Here is a 24879-nt window from a genome sequence, read left to right on the forward strand (position 1 = left end):
AGGCAAGTTTATGTGTTATCAAAATTAATGTTTTGTTATAAAAACCTTGTGAAAGTTGAAGATTGGCTGTATTTACTTCATAGAACATACAAAATAAAAGTTTTTTAAAGATAAAGTGAAATAAACATTTAAAATTTTATTTATAATTATATAATACAAAATAATATTGAAAACAATATGATTGCATATTTCATTATTTTCCAAAAAATCTCTGCATATTTTTTGAGAATAGGTCAAATATGTACATAACTATTAGTAATTAATCAGTCAATTTCATGCATGGAGCTAAAGAAGATAGTTTTTTTAGAGCTTTGTTTTATTGAGAAATATGTAACATTACAATCAAGTAACAAGTTATTACAGTAGGTGAATATAACAGTTTTTCAACAGGAGCCATGTTTTTCTGGGTAGATTTTCACCATCTCCAAAAAGAAGCAAAAGTAAATTTTCTTTGATTTCAACTCAGCAATAAGTCCTCAGCATAAATTCATTCTTCCCACTTTTAAGTGACTCTCTGTAAAGGATGGTTTCAGACCTTAATTTTTTATTCATGTCTAGATACTTTAGATGTGTTATCTTATTGGTGAAGAACAGCAGTAAGGTCAATTTGACTGAACTGCTGATTTTGAGGAAGGAAGTAATGTATAAGAACACTGGAAAGGTAGCTTGGAACCAGGTTATAATGGGTGCCAGGGAGGCATTAAAGTTTGCTGAGTAGAGAATGGAATAGCCAAATTTGCACTTTAAGAAAATTACTTTGAGCCTTGATGGAGGATAGATTGGAATGGGGAGAGCCTTGATACAAGTAGGAAGCCTTTGTTAATAGTTCAAGCCAGAGATTATGGAAGTCTATTGTGGTGGTTCATAAGAAGGAAAAGATGAGAGGAATGTTTTGGATGTAGAACCTAAAGCCTACTTTCCAAGGAGCACCTACTATAACTATGATGTGATGTAAAGGCAGAAATGGAGCAATTTTCCCAAAAATATCTAAACAGATCCTGGTATTAATGGTGATGGAATGCAGGGAATTCTTTGCTGAAAGAAGTGCACAAGGTGAAGGACTGGACATAAACCCTAGATCGGCTATCTTGGGATGATGGGACAATGGGATGTGACCCAACTTTCCACATTGGGTGTTTGATCACATGCTTCTTGGGATCCCGATTCCTTCCTCTTTCCCACCTCCCACTCTACCAAGAACACTCCTCTAGGAGCAACAAAAAGAATAAATGTGCAACTATGATCCTAGGCTTACCAGATCTTAGACCTACAATTTTCCCCCCTGTGGTACTTCTAAAAGTTTGGCATTACTACGAAGGGCTTTAGGTAGACACTGCTATGCTGAAAAACTATAAAAAGGTGCTTTCAAATGGGAAATCTTTCTGCCTCCAAGAAGAACAATGAGATATTTGAATAGCATACTTGTGAAACTTGCCATGATCAATTTCCCATTAATATTTCAAGTAAACTATTTTATATAATATATATACCTTTGTGAGTTTATGCATGTGTGTATGGATATACACACACAGTATATTCATTCCCTTTCTTTAGCTCCATTTCTGTATTGTCAGCTGTTGGACACTTCAAAATTCATATTGCACAAATATTTCAAACTCAGTATGTCCAAAAGAGAATGCTCTATCTTTCCTGCCCAAACTCGCTCTTCTCCTGAACTCTCTAATTTCTGTTATAAGCACTACCATCTTTCATCACGTTTGCTTTATTTTTGACTCTTCATTCTCTCTCATGCTGTATATTCAATCAGTTCCTTAATCTTATCATTTCTCCCTCCACATTTCTCACATTCATTCCCCTACTCCTCCAATTACATTGCTACCATAGGCCACAATCATACTCCAAGACTTTATCCCTTCTAGCCTGGATTACTGTAATAAGCTCAAAACTGACTTCTCTGCTTTAAATTTCTCTCCTTTCTGATTCATCCTTCACCCAGCCAAAGTTTCTTTCTTAGAGCACAAAGATCTGACATCAGTCCCCCTATCCTCACCTACCAGCCATATTCAAATTCCAATGACTATCTATCTATCTATCTATCTATCTCTATATCTATCTAGATCTATATGCCTTGCTAGACATTTTAAGCCCTTCCCAATCTGGCTCCAATCTGCCTTTCCACATTTATTATATTTACTATCTTTCCCATACTCTAGGGTCCAGCCAAACTAGCCTTCTTACTTTTTTCCAAACACGGCAATCTACTCACCATCTTATGGCTTTGCACTGACTCTCCTCCATGCCTGTAATGTACTTTCTCCACACTTCTGCCCCTAGAAATCTCAAATTTCCTTCAAGGCTCAGTTCAAGCTCCACTTTTTTTTGGTACGAGAAGAAAAAGCCTTTCCAGATCTCTCCCATAAGCTAATATTTTCCCTTCTCTCATCCCAAATTACTATGTATTTATTTTGTGCACACACACACACACACACACACACACATCTATAATATGTTACTTTCACTGAGAGAACTATTTCATTTCTGTCTTTATCTCCAGCACCCAGCATGAGGCCTGTCTGACCCATAAGTCCTTAATAAATGCCTGTTGATTGTTTTATCTCTTAACTTAAAAAACAAAACAAAAACCTTTATAGCTGCCAAACCTTAGTGATTCTACTTTGTATTCCTTTTATTTATCTTGTCTACAATCCCTATTTAATTTTATTCCCCCCAAAAATGCTTAGACTTGAACAGTTTGAGGAAAAACTTCTTTATAACACTCAGACTCTGTGCTGGAGATTTTCCCATGAATGCCTTAAAAATATAAAGCAGAAAAGTCTGCATTAATTCTTCACCATCATGAAACTGACAGAACACTAATTTCTTTGTATGGACAAGAGAATACACTCAGTGTCACATGGATAATAAACAGCAAAAGTAGACTCAAATCCAATTCCTCTGACTCTAAATAAAGTGCTTTTCATACCACAACTAGACCTCACTCCAGCCACCATCATCCCCTCTTTCATGCATCTTTAATTTTTCCTTGTCATTTTCCTACAGAAATGCTCAGTTCTCCCCAGCTGTTAGCTTCTACTCATCTAATATTTATCTTGTTTTCTCCCATTTATCTCCAAACTTGAAAAAAAAGATGTCTATACCTGTTCACTTCTTTGCCACATGAGTTATCATGCTTTCATCTTCAATAAAAGTTGCTAAAGAACCTGAATTGTCAAAACCAGTGGACTTTTTTGTCTTCATCCTCCTTGACTCCATTCTAAGATTTTATATTCTTGATCATTCCTTCCATCTGAATATTCTCTTAGCCTTTTGCTCCAGAAATATCACATTCCTTTGGTGCTCTTGTCTAACTACTGCTCTGTACCATATGCATAGAGTTTGATGAATTTTTACTGAACTTTGAATTTGTTGCAGTTCTAATGTGCTAATGAAATTTGCATAGCATTTTCTTGGGGTCACTCAGCCAAGGATGTAGCAATTATCTGAACACAGGCTGTTGCCTGTCTCCCAAAGGCTCAATAATAGATGCCACTTCCTTCTGTTCCATCTATCGTCCCTGATTTTCCCAGCAAAAGGTTTTCTTTGAATCTCATCTTCTCTGAAAGTGTTCTCTTCCTCTTCGAAGTTTTATAGCTATTTGTGTCTGGATCTCTCTGTATGAGAACATGGTATCCTTACCTGGATCATAGTTGCCAACCCTCTCATTTTGCAGATGAACAAACTATTGTAAATCAAGGCAGTACATATACACAGGTCATATGGGGCTCAAATTCAGGTCCTGTGACTTCTAAGTCTAAGGTCAGTACACTTTCCACTACACCATGCCCTAAAACTGTTGCATTCTGCCAGGAGACTAAATTCTTGGAGGCTAAGGATTATTTTTACTTCATCTTTGCCTAGTATTGTGTCCTATATACAGACAGTATTTAATAAATATTTGTTGAACTGCACAGAGAATTAACACTAAAGTAACTAATGCCATCTTCATTCAGCATCATTGGGGAAGCAGCTGATCCACATACAGGGCTAAGTAACACTGCTCAAGAGACGTGACTCATTTTGAGGGAAATCGAAGTTGTACTAGGGTACTGGTTGCATTATTTTCTTCAAGGTCAGGGGTCGGGGTGGGACATTCCACATTTCACTGAGGTTGTGTACCACTATTGATTCCTATACTGGTTGAGAACAGTGGCACCATCAGCCAAGGCTCAGAAGTTTTCTTTGCTCAGTCTCACTGCAATAGTAAAAGATTTTGATTTGCAGCAAATTACCTACATTTGTTTGATGAAAGCTATAACAGGGGCAGAGAACTGAAGCCACTTTGTGGGTGGTAGGTAGGTTGGCTTGGAGATGGTTCTGCCACAAGGTTCAGGGATGCTATTTAAATCATTTACATAGCTGTGGATTAAGATATCCCAGAAAAATGTTTCCAAGCAGTCTATTCACTCAGGCTGATTTCTATCCTACAAAAACTGATGCTTCTGAACATAATGTCATACTGACCTACAAAAAGTAAATGTCATTCACCTTTCTCTCCCACTTCTTTTCTTAGTAATAATTACTAATTATGCACTTTGGTGACAAATTTCCATTACAATTTGAAGAAATCTAGTAGAAGACATAAGGCTAGAATACCAGAATGCAAAAGGGCAGTTATGGTACAAAGTATTATTAAATTCTAGATGTTAATTAAATGTACAGAAAAAAAAGGTATTCTTCTGGGTGCTCAGGAAAGAGTAGGATAAAATATAATGAGAGAGCATGTGATGTGTGCCTAAAGAAAGGGAGAAAGGGAATAAGGAATTCTGTAAGGAAAGTGCCTGACTGTAAATGTGTGTTATGGAACTGTAGTGTCCTGATTTTAGCAAATGTGCACAAGTCCATCCTATCTAAGCCCTAGAAATAGACTTTTACTAGCCCATCCCCCTTAGGCCTTCTTTCTTCCCTCCAAAAAACTGTAACCATAACCAGTAATCTAAATCCTAATTTTTATAATTTTATATATAATATGTGCATATAAATGTCTATATTATAATACTATTTCTATATTATTGTTAACAATGATTATAATTACATAGAATAATAACTATTAGTAACATGTCATATTACTAATAAATATATGAATAATAATAAGTAGTTAAAGATTTCTATATATAAAGGAAATAAATACTTAAAATGAAAATGCTAGTTGGGCTAACTCTTTGAAACTCATTCAGACTCAAGTCCTTCAACCAACCTGTTCAAATAACTGATACTGACTCCTTCCCTGATTTTGAGAGAGGAGAGAGATAAAAAGAACAGACTACTCTAGCCACTTATAGTGAAAAATAGAAATCATTAACTAGGAGGAAAATAACAGAGAACAAGGTGTCTGGGGCTCACAAAATCAAGTGGAAAGAGAAATTAAGAGAAGGCAGATTTTAAAGTTTTGCTAAAGCTTGGTATACAGCCAGAACAAACAGAAGGTATATACAGAGGCATTACTCTTGTATAGCTGGAAAGGTAGGCATTTTCTGCATGCTTTATGTAAACTTTTAAAATCTGACTTACTTCCTCAAAAAAATTTTTTTTCATTCATTTGAGTCTTACAATAGAGGTGACCTTCAGACTGTGTAACTGAAAACTTGCAAAAGTGTCTAAGTTAAATTTCAAGAGGATCTCAAGATGCATTGAAAGGAAACTTATGGTGAATGCTTTGGTCTAGCCAAAGTTCCTTCACTATTCAAATAATCATTTCCCAATGCATTTGTTTCACCAATTTAACTTTTCAAATAGTCAAATAGTACTGTTTAAAAACACTGAAAATTTCTGTGGTCAGTATGATCAAGAGAATGAGTAAGCTTGAAACTATATTAGACAGTTATGACAACAGGAAAATAAACTATGCCCTTTAGTCTAAGAGGATTGGAATCTTTAATCTACTATGAAAAGAACATGAAAAGTATACCAAGAATTAGGATACATATAAAGTAACCTTATGAAACCAGGTGTATGAATTGAGATGCTTTCCCTAAATCAATATGGCAGTGGCAGATAGAGCCCTTGTCTCACCTGCCTCATCAGGTTGTAAAGAAAATTCAAGGTGATAATGATAGGAAACTGTGTCATGCATGTGCCAAGATCCCTAAAGCAAAGTAAAGCTTACAGCTGAGTCCAGGTTGAATAAATCAGAAAGACAAATTCAAATGTTTCTCAATACAATGAGTTAGACTTGAAGTGATTTTAGACACATATTGTAAATATAAACATAGCAATTTATTGTCAAGAGTTAAATGTCAGTTTTATTAAAAGATATGCAAATACAAAAAAGAATACTATTAACCAAAAACTCTTATCATTAACTAATAGTTAGAATCATTTTGTTATTCTTAGGCATGATACTAAGGCACTTTGAATTCAAACATTCAATAAATGTGGAGAGGACAGAGATACCTAAAATTGTATATACATCTGATTATTGTCTAAGTATTGACTTCTATCTCTATGTACTTACAACCTCTTTTTTTTTTCTCCTTACTGCCAAATAGGATTTTAAAGTACTCAGATGATTAGGTGGTATGAATCAACGAATGTAAGCAAATATAATAAAAATGGGCAGGGTAGTAATTGCTGGAAAAGAAGCTGCCAAACTTGGGCATTTCTGCTCATGTCCTCATTCATTAGCAGGGCAAGTCAAGATAGACATGCTCACAATCATATTCCATAATTGGATAATATAGCTATAAAAAGTTCTTACCAATCATGAATTACTAGTAAGTAGTTAAACAGGGTCGGGTATATGTTTAGTATGTCAAAACCATCAAAATGATTAGTTTTTTCCTTAAAGAATGATTCTTATACATATTCATGTGAATATAAACACAATACAGCCTTTGAAACATTGTGACAGAGGGCTGAATTTTAATGGCATTGAGTCTTATCTTTGGTACAATGCACTTGCAAAAGGTCAATAACTTGGCAATACAAAGAAACAGTCTAAGTGCATTTCAAGGTAGCAGCAATAAACACTAATATTATCAATAACCTAGGGCATATGTATTGGTCTTTTTCAAACTATCTTTACATAATTTCTAGTTGCTATGATCATCCAATACATCTCCTTAGCAAAAAGTTACAGCGCAAAAAAAAAATACTACATAATATGAGAAAATCAAAGCATACTTCCAAACATCATAATGTTTGCTTGTGTGCTACATAAATCTGGAACTTCTGTATTACATAAAGCTGGAGCTGAAAGAGGAAAAAAAAAGCACTGAATAACTGGCATCTAAGAAAAGAAAACAGAAAACTGAAATGCCTAGAGCTTTGTGTTTGGTATGGCCTTTACTAACAACCAATTTTTATTTTTAATAATGCTAGGAAAAAAAATCAATATTTAGAAAATCTATTTCCAAAAACTACATTATTACATTTTCATTAGAGTAAGGGGAAAAAATACTGTTTGAATTTTTAGACAAGAATATGAGGAGCTGTTAGTTCTTTAACTTTGAAAATAATGCCATATGGGTTTTCAAGATCCATGGTCTATAGTTCTTAGAAACTAAACTAGTGGTTCTCCTAACAAGAATATTAGAAAAAGTTACCCAAAGCATCCAAAAATAGTGAAAAGGAAAAAAATGGGTGGGGGGGGGGGGGGACTCCTCCCAATCAATGTAAGACAAGCATACTGAAAAGTAGTAAAAAAGTGCATTATGGTTTAGTGTTGTAGAACTAGATGTCAAGGTCATTTAGTCCAACCCTCTTGTCTTACAGATGAGGAAACTGAGGTCTAGAGAGATTAAGTGACTTGCCCAACATCACAAAATGGCAGAGTTGGGACTTTCATTGGGTCTTGACTTCAAATTTAGAACTCTCCTCTGTCAGACTTAATGATTAAGCATTTTTATAAATTTGAAATAACATTTTAAGGAAATGGAACTTGAATAAATTGTAGGTATTAAAAACTAGCATTATATTTCATTATCATTGGTATTATGTTAGTACTTTTTCTTGCTTTTGAGGTTTTTGAAATAGAAACTGCAACTTCCTGCAAACATCTACCAAAGGCTATGAAAAACAGATTGATCTAGCCTAAAAATCTCCATAAAACCCTCCCAAATGTTTTTTTGTTTTGTTTTGTTTTCCTTTTGATGTATCTGGAAAATCTCTTCCAAAAGGTACTGTGCATCATGGTTATATTTTCAAGAACATTTTAAGACTGAGTTCAAATTTCTGAAAATACTGGGTTTGTAAAAGATTTGTAACAGAGTAACAATAAAGAGAATTCTTTGGCAATCTTCAAGCCACTGACACAAAAGATTGTTAGTTTAAGCAGAAGCACAGATCTCCAAAGGTGCCACTACTTGCTATAAATAGGGGTTATTTTGAATTCCAACAACAATCAGAAAGGTGAACAGAGGCAATTTGCAGAAGGGTATCTTCACTCTCAAAAGAGAAGATGCCAAAGCTATACAGAACATAAGTTAACTGTTTGGACACATACCCATAACCCTCAAGATAATCCAAATGCTACTCTTGGCCACCCCCTTGTATCAATGTGGCCCCCTCTGTCTCTTTATGTTGGCTCATCATCCTTTTCACAAGCATGGCATCACAGGACCAGAATTCGAAATCTGGAAGTTTTATTGAAATAAAAATTCTCATAGAGTTATTAATATCAGCAAAATCTGACAGGAAAAATTATTCTAAGAATAAAGGCCTTTTTATCTTGAATTTTTAAAAACATATTTTTAGATTGCCTTTAAAGCCTGTAATTCCAATTTCCATTTGAGCTCGTACAGAATAACAGCAAATCTGAATTTATCATAGGTATACTCTAGTCACAGGTAAGACTCAGGAAGAAGTGATACTTTTTTCCTGGCTCATATCCCTTTTCAGTGTAATAGCTTCTTCTATAAGGATGTTCTAGATTTTTAGAGAATACTTACTTCTTACGATCCTTGTCTTTCTTCACACTGGGACCAGAAGCATTTAATGGCTGACTTTGGAGGAGTTCAGATGCAGCTTTCTTTTTGGCAAAAGCATTTATTTCTTCTTCCAAATACCTTCTCTTTTCTTCAAGTTTCATTCTTTCTTCCTGATGAAGTCTTTTAAGATGTTCAAATTTGGCCTGCAGCTATGAAGCAAATGTGTAGTTCTGGTTACCATACATGTGGTGGCAGCATAATCCCAAGAATCATCAGAGGAAGAAAATATTTCACAAGAGCCTTTTTTTTAAAAGCAACACAGCAATTTCTCAGGCATGCAGCTCATGTAAAAACTCGGATTGAATTTCCTCGCCGCCTTTTGTCATTATTTTAAAGCTATCTTGATTACAAAATAACTGCTGATATTCAGAGTATTGTTCTTTTCAAAGTTTTCCCCAACATTTAAGGTTTGTAAAGCAGCATTTATGTATGTTTGTATATCTATGTATAATATAGATGTATAAACAAACATATGAATATATTTATAAATAAATAAAAATATAAGGACTATAAACATATAAATAAAATTTTCCTTGCTCTCACAACTTTGTGAAGTTGGTGCTGTTATTATCCTTTTTTTTTTATTTTATTTTTGTCATGCAAAACACACTTCCATATTAGTCACTGTCATAAGAGCAATCTCATATGAAACTAAAAAATAAAATCATAAATACACTGATAGGAAAGATGACTTCATTGATTCTTTCTCTGGAGCTAAATAGCATTCCCTGTCTTAAGTCCTTCAGGATTGGCCCAGATTACTACACTGTATCCCTATTTTACAAGTAAGGATAAGAGGCTATCTGTTGACACAACTACTAAGTATCTAGGAGAGTTGAACCTAGGTCTTTCTGACTCCAAGACCAGTGCCCTATTCACTATACCAATGGTATCAAATTCAAATAGCAAGAGATCCCTGTGGACCTCATAATAATGTGGAAAACCTTAAGTTAACATTATTTATGTTACATTGTATTTTGACTTATTTTAAAACATTTCTTAATCATATTTTAATCTGGTTCAATATATTCATCAGTCTAAAGGAGCCAACTTTTAGAGGACGCAGATTCCTATACCACAGAGGGTCTTCAAGTATAGACTCTAACCATTTGTCAGGTATTTTTTGTAAGATTACATTCTATGAATTTTTTGATTCTGTGATTTTAAGTTATACCTGGCTTTCTCTTTCTTTTTTAGCATTTAATATATTTCTGCTTTGAGACAACTCTTAATCTTTCTACAACCATACAAGTCATAAATATTTTCACTGGCCCAAAGGCTTCATAAAAAATGTCAACTATGTTATCCAGTTTACTGATGCTGTATCCTTTGAACTGTTGATGTTTAGTATTATTAAATTATTATGAACATATTAGAAAATTTTGGAGTAGCTGCTGAAAATATTTGGTTTGGTCAAAAAATAAAAAGTTAAAACTACTTTTCTACATAAGGATGCCAGAGCAGATACCTCATATATCACTGACCATAATTTGTTAGTACAAAACACGTTATCAGTAATACTTTTCTAATATCTGTGACAACAGAGAACGGTCTAGAAAGTATCAATGAAAAAGAATTTACTACTTGTATAACCTAATCCAAATTATTTTTTCTTTCTGGGCCTAGGTTCCTTATCAGCAAAATCAGGAATTAGGATTATATGACCTCTTTCTTCTGTAAACCTCTAAAACTATGATCCTCTTTTCTATCTCTTCTCTCCAAGCCAATGGATTTATTTTTTCAGGAATCTTTTCTCCAATACACCTAGACACACCGATTTCAGACTGGGCCTTTCTCTGACAACACTGAAATTAAGATGTAAATGATAATTTTATTATAATGGAAGACTTTCTGAGAGAGAAAGATACAAATGAAGTAAAAACAAAATATAACCAAAAATTTTTTTAAGGTTAAATTAGCTTCTTTTCCAGGAAAACACTGGAAAAACAGGGATCCCTTAGACCCTCCATGACCTGGTACATCAACTCTTTGACAAGATTCCTGAACTCTTCCTAGCCTAAGAGGGTAACAGAAAAAATAATTAAGATATCTCTCCTTTTTTCCTGACCAGGACATCAATTGGCTAAGAGGACCTGAGTTCATCTTACTGGATCCAAGAGCCTATTTCATTCTTTTTCCTAAGTCAAAGTGTTAGTGGGGAATCTGGTAAAGTGAGAGAGATGGCTAATGAAGTTAATCTAAATGTTCTACTGCCTCTTCTCCATACAAAAGTGGGAAAGGGACAATAAGAGCAGAAGCTTACTTCTAGGCAGAACTAGCTTTCTAAGGGAAGGGAAAGAAGTCAGTATTTACCTCAAATTGATACAAAAAAAAGAGAATTTCAGAGAAACGAACATCTACATATATTCAAACACTATTTAACAAAACAAATACAAAACAGGTTCTTTTTTTTAAGTTAATTGCCTTTCTGCCCTTTTCTAAATTAGTGTTACAACAAGAGAAATTTATATTGCAATAAATATACAATATTTTGAAATACAATGTTTGGTTTTTTTTAAGCTGGTTTTGGAACCTAATAATTAATGATTTCTAGGGGGAAATGTGTTCACAATTCCATTTATGATCAATTTATAATATAGGTGATGAGTATACTTAAAAACATAGCAAGGGGCAGCCAAGTGGCTCAATGGATTGAGAGTTAGGCTTAGACTCCTAGATCTCAAGTTCAAATCTGGCCTCAAACACTTCCTAGCTATGTGACCCTAGGCAAGTCACTTAAACGCTATTGCCTAGTCCTTACATTCTTCTGCTTTAGAACCAATGTACTGTATTGATTCTAAGAAAGCAGGTAAGGGTTTAAAAAAATTATTTTTAAATCATAGCACTCTAAGAGAAGAACAAGACCTCAGAAACTATATCATCTAAACCTCCCATTTGTACAAGGTAAGAAAACCAACATGCAGAGGGGGTTAAAGCAATTTTCCTACTTAAGTTTATACAACAAAGCCAGAACTAAATATGGGCTATCTCAACTCCCTAGCCCAGTGATGGCAAATCTTTTAGAGACCAAATGCCCAAATTGTAAACCTTAGGCTACATGTGAGCCCCCTCACCTTATCCCAGACAGGGGAGGGAGGAAGCACTCCCACTAGGCTGCTGGGCAGAGTGGTAGGTGATTTGAGAAACATCCTCAAGCACAGTCCCCTACAGTATGTGTGCTATAGGTTTGCCAACACAATCCTAGCCCGATACTCTAATAAAGGAAACTGCCTCTGAAATATTATTTTTTAAACTTTTCAAATAGTTGTTATAAATATTCAAATGAATTAGAATTGTCTATTGTTCCCCTTTTCATGATAGTGAGAATCTATATAATTAGCAGTGTCCACTAAGCCATGACAGGTTACCAGTGCTATATATGCCTTTTGATAAATTATAAAAAGTAAAAGCAGCTAAATTATTCATGCTATTTACAAAGAACCAAGTCACTGTTCAAAAGCAATTCCTCATGGGACTTGCTTTTCATAAATCTGAATGTGTGTGAACAAAAATCCCAATTTAAATAAAGAAATTAGGAAATGACTCATTTTCTCAAATTATTCATGAAGATCCTATTTAATAGCAAGCTCAATTATTACAATTAAAATATCATTCAACTTAAAAAAAATTGTGTGCCACTTTGCAGGGCTCTATAAAATTGTTACAATGGGGAGGATCAGCTGTATTTAGATTCTGAGCTTCTTCTCAAGGAACAATGACTCTTATTTAGATTCATTCATTTATTCAACAACCATTGATTAAGCATCTATTTTATGTGAAACACTACCATGGTGATGGAAAAGTTTCCTCTCTCAAACATTTTATGGAAAGATGAATATTTACATAGCACTGATTAGTTTGGTCCATATAATAATATTAATGATAATAGCTGCCTTTTATGTAGCCTTTAAGGTTTATAAAGTGGTTTTGGTATATTTTCTAATGGGAACCTCACAAAAGCCTAGGAATTATGTCTCCCAGTAAGTGCCCAGTCATGCATCTAATAGTATCAGAAATGAATGTAAATCCCAATCTCCATTACGTACTCAAATTACTCTTTCAACAATAACCTATTTTACCACACAAAATAAGTCCATTCTGGTTAGTTATTCCTAAAAGAACTAACTCGATATTAAAAAATTCCAGTATTACCCCTATTAATTTATTTATTCATTGTCAGAGCAATCAAAGTACCAAAGGATTATTTTATATAAGTTTAGAAAAAATAACAAAATTCTTCTCATGGGGAAAAAAAAGGGAAATAATGAGGGAAAAAACAGAAAGGAAGGAGATCTAGCAGCAGCACATCTCAAACTATCTGTAAAGCAGTAATTGGGCTGCTTGATACTGGTTAATCAATTACAAACCAACAGAAATTGGTTAGTGGAGCAGAATATATTCAGAATATGCAGAAGCAAATGACCCTAATACTTTAGTATCTGATAAACACCCATAATCCAGCTATTGGGGAAAGGACTCACAATTTGACAAAAATTGCTGTCAAAAATTAATAAGTAAGGGGCAGCTAAGTGACTCAGGGGATTAAGAGCCAGGCCTAGAGATGGGAGGTCCTAGGTTTAAATCTGGCCTCAGACACTTCCTAGTTGTGTGACCCTGGGCAAGTCACTTAACTCCCATTATCTAGTCCTCACTGCTCTTCTGCCATAGTATTGGTTCTAGGATGGAAGGTAAGGGCTTTATTTTTAAAAAAATTAATAACTCCTGTGTGGGCAGCTAGGTGGCTCAGTTGTTAAGAATGGAGAGCTAGAGTCAGGAAGGCACATCTTTGTGAGTTAAAAACAGCTATATGACTCTAGGCAAGTCACTTAATCCTCTTTGCCTCGGTTTCTTCATCTGCAAAATGAGCTGGCGAAGGAAATGACAAACCACTCCAGTATCTTTGCCAAGAAAATCTCAAATGGAGTCCTGAAAAGGTGGACACAACTGAAATGACTGAACAACAAAAATAACCTCCGTACCAAGACAAGCTACAGGTAGATAGATATATGCCATCTATAAAAAGTCATCTCATATCAAATTAGAGGAACAAGAAAGAAATTATCTTGCAGATCTCTAGATAGATGAATAAATAATTCTTGACCAAAAGAGGAAGAAAGACTCTCACAAAATTAAATGGGCAATTTTACTTTTATATAAACAAAATTAATGCAGTTAAAATCAGAAAGGAAATGGATATGCAAGGAAAAATTCTTTGGAGCAATTTTCTCTGATAAAGGGATCAAAGGAAGAAATCTAAGCTTCTTACAATCCTATAAAAAAAATTCTCTAAGATACTAGCAATTAGAGAAATGTTCCAATTCTGGAATTATGCTCCAAAACATTTGAAACTCTTCCCCAAAAGTTTATTATATTGTGCATTCTCTTTGACTCCTCTATATAAATATATTTATAGTTGTTATTTATGTAGTGGCAAAGAACTACAATCTAAGAGGATGTTCATCAATTGGGGAATGCTTGGACTTATAGGGTGTATGAATGTAATGGAATATTACTGGGGCATAAGAAATGAAGAAGGGGATGGTATCAAGAGAAACTTGGGTAGACTAGAACAAATAGATAGGATGAAACAGGCAGAACCAGGAAAACAAACTCTGATCAATGTAGTGATCATCAAGATGATTCCAGAGGACTGATGATGATGCACAGTATCCACCTCCTAATATGGAGGTGAAGAGTTCAACATGCAGAATAAGATATGCATTTTTGGATACAGACAATGAGAAAGTTTGTTTGGTTGACTATGCATATTTGTTTCCTTTTTTCTTTTTTTTTTTTCAGTGCTTCCCAAAAGGACAGTAGAAGCCTGAAGGACTTAAACACATAAACAGGACAGCTATGAAAATCAGTTGCTGAATTTATCACATACTAAAAAGAAAAGTTAGATCTATATAAAAGATTTACAGTTTGATGTACAATATCTGCCTCCTATTCTAAAACATTTTGGAAATTGCTTATTTTATTTGTTGTTTGTCAAGTTCAGAATAAAAAAGTTTTTTAAAGTTTCTTTTAAAAAGAAAAAAGAAAAGATCCATTAATGTTTGTTAAGTCCAAAATTGCTTAAAAGGGAGAAAAATAAAAGCATCTTAGCAATGTTTTCTTAAACTATTCAGTGTCAAAGGCTCAGATTCCAACATTTAATAAACTTTTTTTCTGGTGAACCCAGCTATAATTTCAGACCCCATCTCCTTAATCTCTATCACATAAAGTAGGCCTTTCCAAAAGGGCCTCTCCTTGGCTACCGTTCTCTTTACTCTTTCCCTTGGCAATTTTATTCTGAGATCATAAATCATACCAAGAAAGGACAATGAGTCTTCTGATTCAAAATCCAGAATTCTTTCCACTTCATCCACTATCCCATAATTCCCTATAGCTTCAACTATCATCTCTGTAAAGATACCTTTTGTTATTCAGTCATTTCAGTCATGCCCAATTTTTTATGACCCCATTTGGGGTTTTCTTAGCAAAGACACTGGAGTAGTTTGCCAATTCCTTCTCCAGCTCATTTTAAAGATGAAGAACTGAGGCAAAGAGGATTAAATTATTTGCAGAGGGTTACACAATTAGAAATGTCTGAGGTCAGATTTGAACTCACAAAAATAAGTCTTACTGACTTCATGCTTGGTACTCTATTCACTATGCCTCCCAGTTACTCCATGCAGATAATTCACATAGCTAATCCAGATCTTGGCTCTCTTCTGAGTTCCAAAGCCCCATTTATTTCCATTTGCCTATAAAGCTATCTCTACTTGGATGTCACCTCAACTTCAATATATGTAAAACCAAGTTAATTTTTCCTCCTAAGCCTGCTCCTCATTCATATAATTATTTCACCAAGACTCAAAAACTTAATATTACTTTTGAATTATCTCTTTCCCAAGCAGTGACAAATCTGTCCTTCCACTTCTCTCCATTCCCACTGCCATCACTGGGCTAATCCAATAGCTTCCTAATAGGTGTTGTGACTACCATTTTCTTTCCTCTAATTAATTCCTCATACCACTTCTAGACCTAGTTTTAAAAAACTGGATGAACTGAATCAGTCTTCGCTTTGAAAAAAAACCTAAGGTTCTCTACTACTCAATTAATAAAGTTCAAACTCCTTTGCCTGTCATTTGGAGTCTCTACAATTTAGCATCATCCTACCATTCCTCCTTCTAAAGGACTATCTTCTCTCCTATATCTCCATGCCCCTTTCAAGCATTTCCTTACTCAGCTGCTATAAATCAACTCAAATATCATCTGCATGAAGCCTTCCTTCCATTTATCAGTACAGCTTGTTTCTTCTCTCCCCATTTCCCAGTACTTCACTAAACACTTGCCATGGGCTATTTTGTATGACCAATATATGTGTCAGACACCCTCCCCACCCCCCACCCCCACCCCCCGTTAGAAGAGAAGCGACCATCTCTTATCCAAACTTTTTTTTTTAATTTAAACATTTATTAATAATCATTTTTAACATGGTTACATCTTATCCAAACTTTTTAATTTCTTCTAGCATTGAGCACACGCTTCTGCATGTGGCACATGCTTCTTGGTTTGCTGGCACAATCACATTTAGACAAGTAGACCTAAATAATACATGAGTATTCCCCTAAAGGGTCAATTTTTTTGTAAGCCAAATTTCTAATTTCAAATGTAAAATATTTGTTTAAAATATGCTTGCCAGCAGATAACTTTCTGAGCAATAGCAGGTGGCCTCCTAAAGTACACTAATTAAACTCTTTCGAATGAAATAAACAGGATACATAAAAACTAAACAAAACCCCAAACCAGCAACACTTACCTCTCTCTCAGCTTCTTTCAAGATTGATTCTTTTTCCTTTACTCGCTGCACAAACATTTGTTTCATCTCCTCTTCTTTCCTTTGACGTTCACCATAAAATTCATGTCTTTTGATTTCATAGGCCTCCTGAAGACTAAAAGTAATGTAATACAATACAATGCATTCGTAGGTTAAAATGAAAATGCAAACACATAGAAAAGCTCTATAATTAATCTACTTCATTTTATACCCTACTATCAGGGCAACCAAACACACAGAATTTTCAATCTTGTAAAACTGATGAAGCAGGAGGCTTGCTAATTAACAACAAGATTCACATAACCTTGATTCATTTAACTCAATCTGAAATTCCTTGAGGCACAATTCTACTGAAATTCTTAAGAAAGCAAGAGTGATTCTAAGGACTCTCCACAGAAAGCAAATTTTCTCATTTGTAGAGGTTCAGTGCTATCCAATTCTCTTCAACATTAAAAAAAAATTTTTCTTCCCTTTGTGTTTTCTTAAGAATTCCAAAAGCCAAAATTGTCATCTTGTGATAAAGATTTTCATTCATGAAAAATAGCAACTTCATTTTAAAATTAGTACTATAATGTGGTATAAAACATTTTATGTTTAAATATGAAATATTTAAAATAATATAGTAATTAAAAATAAAAATACTTTTTTCCAACACTGGCATAATGTTTCTATTAATCACTAAAAAATTCTTTGTTTCTAGTATGTTTTTTAAAAACCCTTACCTTCTGTCTTAGAATCAACACCGTGTATTCATTTCAAGGCAAAAGAGTCGTAAGTGTTAGGCATTTTTAAAAAAAAAACCGGTAGGCATCAGATAATCATCATACATGTGCCTGGTGCTAAGGGCAATTTACAGTATCATAATAATACCACACTTTGTATAGTAATTTAGTTTTCAAATAACTTTCATGTAAAGCACCTCCCTTTGACCTTGACCATGCCAGTGTGTACAAGTTTATCCCTATTTGACACTTGCTTTAATTGAGGCTCACCAAGTCTAGTAAAGACTTGCTCAAGTTTATGCTCATAAATGATGATTAAGTGGTATAGTCAAGAAGTGTTCAGAGGAGGGGGCAGCTAGGTGACTCAGTGAATTGAGAGCTAGGACCAGACACAAGAGGTTCTGGGTTCAAATCTAACCCCAGACACTTCCTACCTATGTAACCCTTGTCAAATCACTTAATTCCAACTGCCTAGCCCTTACTGCTCTTCTGCCTTGGAACCAATACAAAGTATTGATTTTAAGACAGTAGATAAGAGTGTCTTTTTTTTTCAAATGTTCAGAGATTAAACCTTAAAAAATCATTAGAACATTCTTCCTCAAGGGTAAAAGTGTGGATCTCAAACTAAATATGCCCCAAACAGAACTTCTATCATTCTTGTCAAAATGTCCCCTCTTCCTACCTCTATTGAGGTTCATACTCATTGTTCTAGGTATTCTAAATCCTATCAACTATTTCTGAAACCTATCTCTTATCTGTCCCTTTTTTCCCACTCAGACAATGAAATGATTCAGGTTCTTATCTCTTCTCATCTGACCTATTTCAATAACTTTCTAATTTGTCTCACTCCCTCAAGCCTCTCCAATCATCCTCCACATAACTAACAAGATGGTGGTCCTAAAACACAGGTCTAAATATATCATTCTCTGCTCAACAGGCTCTGGAGACTGGAAGTTGATGCTAGGAAAAAACAAACTCCTCAAATGGCCTTTAAAAGCCCTTTGCATTCTAGTTCTAGACTACCTTTCCAAGTCTGTTGTACACTGTTTTCCTTTATGCATCCTTTTTTTGGGGTTGGCCAATTCACCTCATTCATATGGAATGGTTTCACATATTTATATAGTACTTTAGCTGAAAATCAAAATGAGTATTTTAAAACATTAAAAGGAGGACTTGTAACAAGATGGAAGACTAGACATTTTCTCTGATCCTCAAGAAATCTCTGTCTTCTCCAAAACATAAATTATGTACCACAGAGAAGAAACTTCAGTTGTCTCTATAGTCTAGGACATCCAGAGGCCAAAAGGAAGTTGACAAAAAAAAAATTTACCAAATGATTCATTTCACTGACCCTGAGCTCACCCAACACCCCTCCCCCACCTCTTATCATCAAGACTGCCAGAAAAAACAAAGGCAGGCAAAAGCACCACAAAATCCACCCCCAATCTTTGGTCCTCCCAACCTCCTTCAAGGAGATCATGTGGAAACCCTCACTCCAGGCTGCAGAACTTTATCAGAACACAATAGCCAGTGGATGTAACCTTATAACCCCAGCAGTGTTTATATGGAATGGACACTAGCAAGGCAGCTTTCTGAACTGCCAGGCTAGAGAACTAAGGAACAGAGGGAGTAGAACAGGATGTCCCATTGTGGGGGGAGGGAGTACAAGAGTGAAGCTCTCTATCAAGCTCGAGGGAACAAGCACAGTATCCAGTTGGGACCAATTCTGATCACCCAAAGGTCACTTAGGGCAGAGACCTTGGCTCCAGAACTATGAATTGCCCAGTGTGGAAGGAAACTAAGATTCTTTGAGATACAACTCCCAAGGAAACAACTATAATGAGGGACAGAGTCAGAGGGTAAATGGGAATATCAGTGGAGAAAATTCATCAAAGATCACAGGAAGAAGAAAATTCAAAAACCTTGAATATAAGCAGATGAATCAAACAGGAAAATAGTAACAAGAAAAAGAAATATAGTCTCCAGATCTAGTAAACAAGTTCATTTTTTTCCTCCATTTGCCTCAAATCTTCTGCCTGGGTCCATGTTCCCCCACTTCCCCAGGTGCCAGTTGCCCTAAGAAGTTCTAACTTTCCTTATCTGGAGGGATGAATAAATACTGAAACAAAGGATAATGACCCAACACTTGGTGAAACAGAGGATCTTGCAGAATATAAGAACACAGAACAATGACTTCTATTCCTTAGTGTCCAAAGGAGAAATGAGACTTGTCAGAACAGAATTTATGGCCTGCAGAGCAAAAATAATAGGCAGAATAGAAAAACTGGAATCTGTGATGGCAAATCTCATCAAAGAAATAAAAGAGAGAACAACAGATAAACAACAGATTGGGAATACAGATAATATAAAAGTGAAGGACAATTTAATAGAAACAAAAAAAAATACTCCAATATCATTAAAAGAAAATATTTTCACCATGCAAGCAAAACTTTGCTCAAAGATAGGCTGTATCAAGACAATTTTAGGATAATAAGCCTTCCTGAAGAACAGGACAGGACAAAAAAAAAATCTTAACACCATAATTCAGGAAGTAAAAGAACTGCTCCAAACTTCTAAACATAAATAATGAAATACCAATTGAAAGAATTCACAAATCTTTCTTCAGAAAGAAAAAATCCCAAGACTATAAACTCTAAGACTCAGTAGTTAAATCTCACAATTCAATTTAGAAACAAATTCTGCATGTGATCCTTAGACTTCAAATAGCAAGGAAAGAAAGTTCAAATAGCATATGACTAGTCTGTACTAACCAGAAGTACAGGAGGAAATGAAATTATATGTCCCCAAAAAGCAGTGAACCTTAGGATGCAGCCCAGGGGTGATCTATGCTGCAAATCTGAGTTTAATTGTATGTGAAAAAAGATGGATGTTCAATAGTCAAGAGGCAATTGAAACATTTTTTAGGCAGAAAATCAGAACTGAAGAAATTTTTGCTTCTCAAACACCCCAAATAAAAGAAAGGCAGAGGATGTCAATAAATGCAGTAGCCAACAACAATGGCAGAAGAGTGACAGCAAAGAGACCAGAGTAAGAAACTCCCTTCTAAATATATTCAGGGAGATGGGAGTGAAGGCAAAAAAGTCTGGGGGAAGGTAACATTGAAGAGGAAGGCATGGGGTATTGTGGAATACCCTGGCCAACAGATGAATCAATATTTGGAAGGCAGCGGGGGACTACATTACAACATGGAAAGGTACTTGAAAGGGGAAGAGGAAAGCAGGAAGATAGAGAGGAATATGCGAGGTTCTGATGTAAAATCAAGAGCTAGCAATTGAAGAGAAGGTGACCTCTTTAGTCTCAGAAAAAGAAAAGTCTACAGAGAATAGGTGAGAATGAGGAGGAGAGGAGATTGAAAGTGGGGGGAGGAAAGATGCCTTGTTTTGGTGATGAAAGGAGTGAAGAATGCTACTATGAATAAGGCCTCAGAAATTTGGTGCTTAAAAAGTATACACAATCTACCTCCAAAAAAGGAAGCTGGAACTCCTGAGGGCAATTGGCACCTGGGAAAGTGGGAGAACATAGACCCTGGAAGGAGATTATGAAGCCAATGGGGGGGGGGGGGAGAGATTAACAATTGAGGGGGCAGGGTGAGCTATATAATTAGGGATGTGGTGGGGGAGAGGCCTTACCATGAGGCAGTGTCATCTCTTTCATCTGCAATAACTAGCATTATTCTTGGAGTTGGGCAAAAATGAAAAATGAGCAAGCTCTATAAGGCAGTGGCAGAAATCACTCAGGGAGGAAAGCCTAGAATGGATGCCTCAGAATTGTAATTGCATGAGGAATACAGAGGAAAAAGAAAGTTCAGATAATAACAAGGGATTATGGTTTAATGAACTTGGAGTCAGGAAGATTCAATTCCCACCTGAGGCATCTGGGACTCTAAGCATGTCATCCAACCTTTCTGTGTTTCCATTTTCTTATCAGAAAAATGAGGAAGTTGAACTCAACAGCTTCTAAAATCTCTTCTAGCTCTACATGAATAACCATATGAAGTCCCCTTGTATACACTTACGCACACTTAATATATATTTTGTGCCCATGTACATGTGGGTTTCCCTGACAGAATCAATTCATAAACATTTATTAAGCATCTACTAGGTACATCAAGCTCTGTGGAGCCCCTCTTGATTTTGTTTAGTATACCCAAGCCTAGCACACAATCTGACACCAATTAGGTGATTAATAAATATTGTCAAATTATGCATACCACCAGCCTCTGTCAAATGCATTGATTAGTTTCACTAAGCTAACTTTTTTTTAAACACTTACTTTCTGTCCTAATTACAACCCTAGGACAGAAGGGCAAGAATTAGGCAAACAGCTATGAAGTGTCTGAAGGCAAATTTGAACCTAAATGCTCCCAACTCTAGGCCTGGTGCTCTATTCACTGAACCACCCAGCTGCCCCACTGAAGTGATTTTTTGTTTTAAAACCTTTACCTTTCATCTCAGAATCTATACTGTATATCAGTTCCAAGGCAGAACACTGGTAAAGGCTACACCATGGGTTAAGTGGCTTGTGTGGGGTTACACAACTAAGACGTGTCTGAGGCCAGATTTTAACCCAGTAGGGTTGGCTGTCAATCCACTGAGCCATTTAGCTTCTCTCTCCCTGAACTGATTTTTAAAAAATTCTTTGGTATACAGAATGGCTCACTAAGCAAAGGGAAGAGGACATTCAGAAGTGAAAGTGATATAAAAACAAAAAAGATCAATAAACATTTTAAAATAAGTTGATTCTCTTTAACACAACAGTCAGTGTTCAGAATGAAAATTCTAAGTCAATATTGCTTAAGAGAGATAGCATTAAGGTTAAGAAGATCTGGGTTCTACTCCTGCCACTAACACATCATTGCTCTGAGACTATGCACAAGCCCCTTTACTTCTCAGTGTACAAAGCAACTCTTAAGACTTTCAAGTGCCAGACAAGTTGCTGGTTTGAGCTGAAGCAGGAGCTTCCTAGCCAGGAACTTTGTACACTGATACCATGAGAGGTTTGATCTAAAATATATTCAATATGCTGTAAAGAAAGATTAAAGAGTGATACATTTTAAAATTTTATTGAAAATGGTGAATTTTAAATGATTTCTAGTATAACAAAAATTCTTTAGGTCCCTAGAAAACTTAGCTACTTAAAATGATTGATCCTCCCAAAGAGCAACCCTGGCCACAATTTTACTGTCATGATTATGCCAAGATTTTAAATAACTCTACCACTTTTCACTACAGGAAGATACTAGTATTTTAGAAACAGCAAAGTGGTGCAGTGTATAAAGCACAGGGCTCGGAAGTGGGAAAATTCATATTCATGAATTCAATTCCAGCCCGAGATACTTAGTAGTTGTGCGACCCTGCACAAGTCACTTAAGCCTGTTCACCTTTATTTCCTCATTTGTAAAATGAGCTGGAGGACATGATAAACCCTCCAGTATCTGTTACCAAGAAAACCCCAAATAGGGTTACAAAAAATGAGACAGCACTGAAACAATTAAAAAATAACCACACTTCAGAAAATGCCTTGCTTTTCAAAGCTAGGCATTAAAGATTCCAAAACTTCACCATGAAACAATTCTAAAGTACAAATTCTAATAACTAGTGTGTTACTAGCAAAAATATTAGTTAGCCACCAAGGGTGACAAACTGTTTTTAGGACTTAGTGGAGACTTACATCTGAAATAATTAAACATGTGCAACCTAGGAATTTCTTTTACTTAATATAAATAAGATTATGCACAGTTAATTAAAAACATGACATTCTAATGCCATTTATTTAGGTCTCATGACCTGCACATGATAAATGCCAGAAGATTAAGAAGTCAAATTTGAAAGAGCACAATTTAATAATGAGTTGATATAGTCCATATTGTCTTTGATATAGTCCATATTATCTGTACTGACTTGGACAAATGAAAGTATTTCTTTATCTATAAAATTTAATTTAATAAACATTAAGAAATGACTAGGTGAGGAAATGTCCACTGCAATAATAATAGGTCACATTTATATAGCTTTACATCTACATATTTACACATAGAGATATATACACATTTACATAGCTAAAAAGTTTTTAAGTCCTTATATGCTTATATTATATCATTTGATCCCCACAATCTTTTCAGGGAGGTGCTATTACCCCCTTTTCAAAGATGAGGAATTTGAGGCTCAGAGAGTTAAGTGATTTGCTCAGTCACAGGATTGGTAAATAAATACTGGTAGCCCTTTTTGACTCCAAGTTCATTTCTCTGTCATTTCAATAATTCTACCATACCCATAAATTATATTTACATATACATTTTTTAAAGTTATTTTTTTATTATCATACAAAACACACATCCAAACTAGTCAATGTTGTCATAGCACACTCATACAAAGCCAAAACCCCCAAATAAAACTGTAAATACAGTGAAGGAAAAGATAGTATGCTTTGATCCACTTTCATCCGACACCAACAGTTCTTTCTTTGTAGGAGGACAGCATTTCCCTATACATACATTTTATACACTTATATGCAGACAACAATATAAGCTCCTTTGTAAAACTCCAAGGGCTTTGTGTAAGTCAGATATATTATTGCATTCAGTACTATTGTTCTGAAAAAATATCACACAATCTGAAAATACCAAGAGATCTGTTAAAAGTAGAGGGAGAGAAGCTACCTAACCATTATTTAATTTTTAAAAAGACAAAATTAAACTACACACATTGTAGTGCACCTCATAATAACAGAAACAGACAATTACCTAAAGGTAATCAACAAGCCTAACTAGGAAAGGGCTCAATATTTTTTCTTTTTCTTTACTTTTGAGTTTTAGGTTAAAGGTTATGTTGAACATTGAGTTTATACTACTACTTTTCCTAAAGGAAATGTAGATCTTAAAAGCCAAAATTACTCATTCTATTCTCAGGTTTTTTTCTCTAGGTGATCAATCAATATATATCCTCATGACATTGTCTCCTCACTATGGCACAACTCTCAGGCCATCTCCGCTCCACCAGAAACTTGGATTCTACTCCCTGCTGCACTCCTCCTGAGCACTGATAGGTGAACCTTTTTTTAGCTTTATCTTGTTTGGAAGCAGTACTTCTACACCAATTCTATTTCTAGCAGTCTCTTCAACATGGTTCCATACTCAAATGTTAATCTTCCCCATTAAACATATCTATTGTTGTTCACTCATTCAGTCATGTCCAATTCTTCACAAACCTAAGGACCATAGTACACCAAGTCCTCCTATTCTCCACTCTCTCTCAAAGACTGTCCAAGCTCAAGTTTGTTGTTTCCATGACTATCCATCCATCTCATCCTCTGCCATCCCCTACTACTGCCTTTGATCTTTCCCAAGATCAGGGTCCTTTTCAATGAG

At 35.2% G+C, this 24879-nt stretch overlaps 1 protein-coding gene across 2 annotated transcripts in view; it reads right to left on the reverse strand.

Moving 5' to 3' along the window:
• Positions 1-240: 240 nt before the first annotated feature.
• The window catches only part of SEPTIN10 (septin 10), a 44553-nt gene continuing 19914 nt past the window's right edge, over positions 241-24879 (reverse strand). Inside the window, exons 5-7 of one of the 2 annotated variants that reach the window (XM_044670494.1) lie at positions 16753-16885; positions 8907-9094; positions 241-514 (exon numbers count right to left, since the gene is read on the reverse strand). In XM_044670494.1, coding sequence (XP_044526429.1) covers positions 463-514; positions 8907-9094; positions 16753-16885 — 373 coding nt within the window. In that variant the 3' untranslated portion in view covers positions 241-462. Of the gene's footprint in view, positions 515-7065; positions 7210-8906; positions 9095-16752; positions 16886-24879 lie in introns of those variants that run through there. The other variant, XM_044670495.1, reaches the window with a different exon arrangement.

This window comes from Gracilinanus agilis, chromosome 3, assembly GCF_016433145.1.
Source record: "Gracilinanus agilis isolate LMUSP501 chromosome 3, AgileGrace, whole genome shotgun sequence".
Lineage (NCBI taxonomy): Eukaryota > Metazoa > Chordata > Mammalia > Didelphimorphia > Didelphidae > Gracilinanus > Gracilinanus agilis.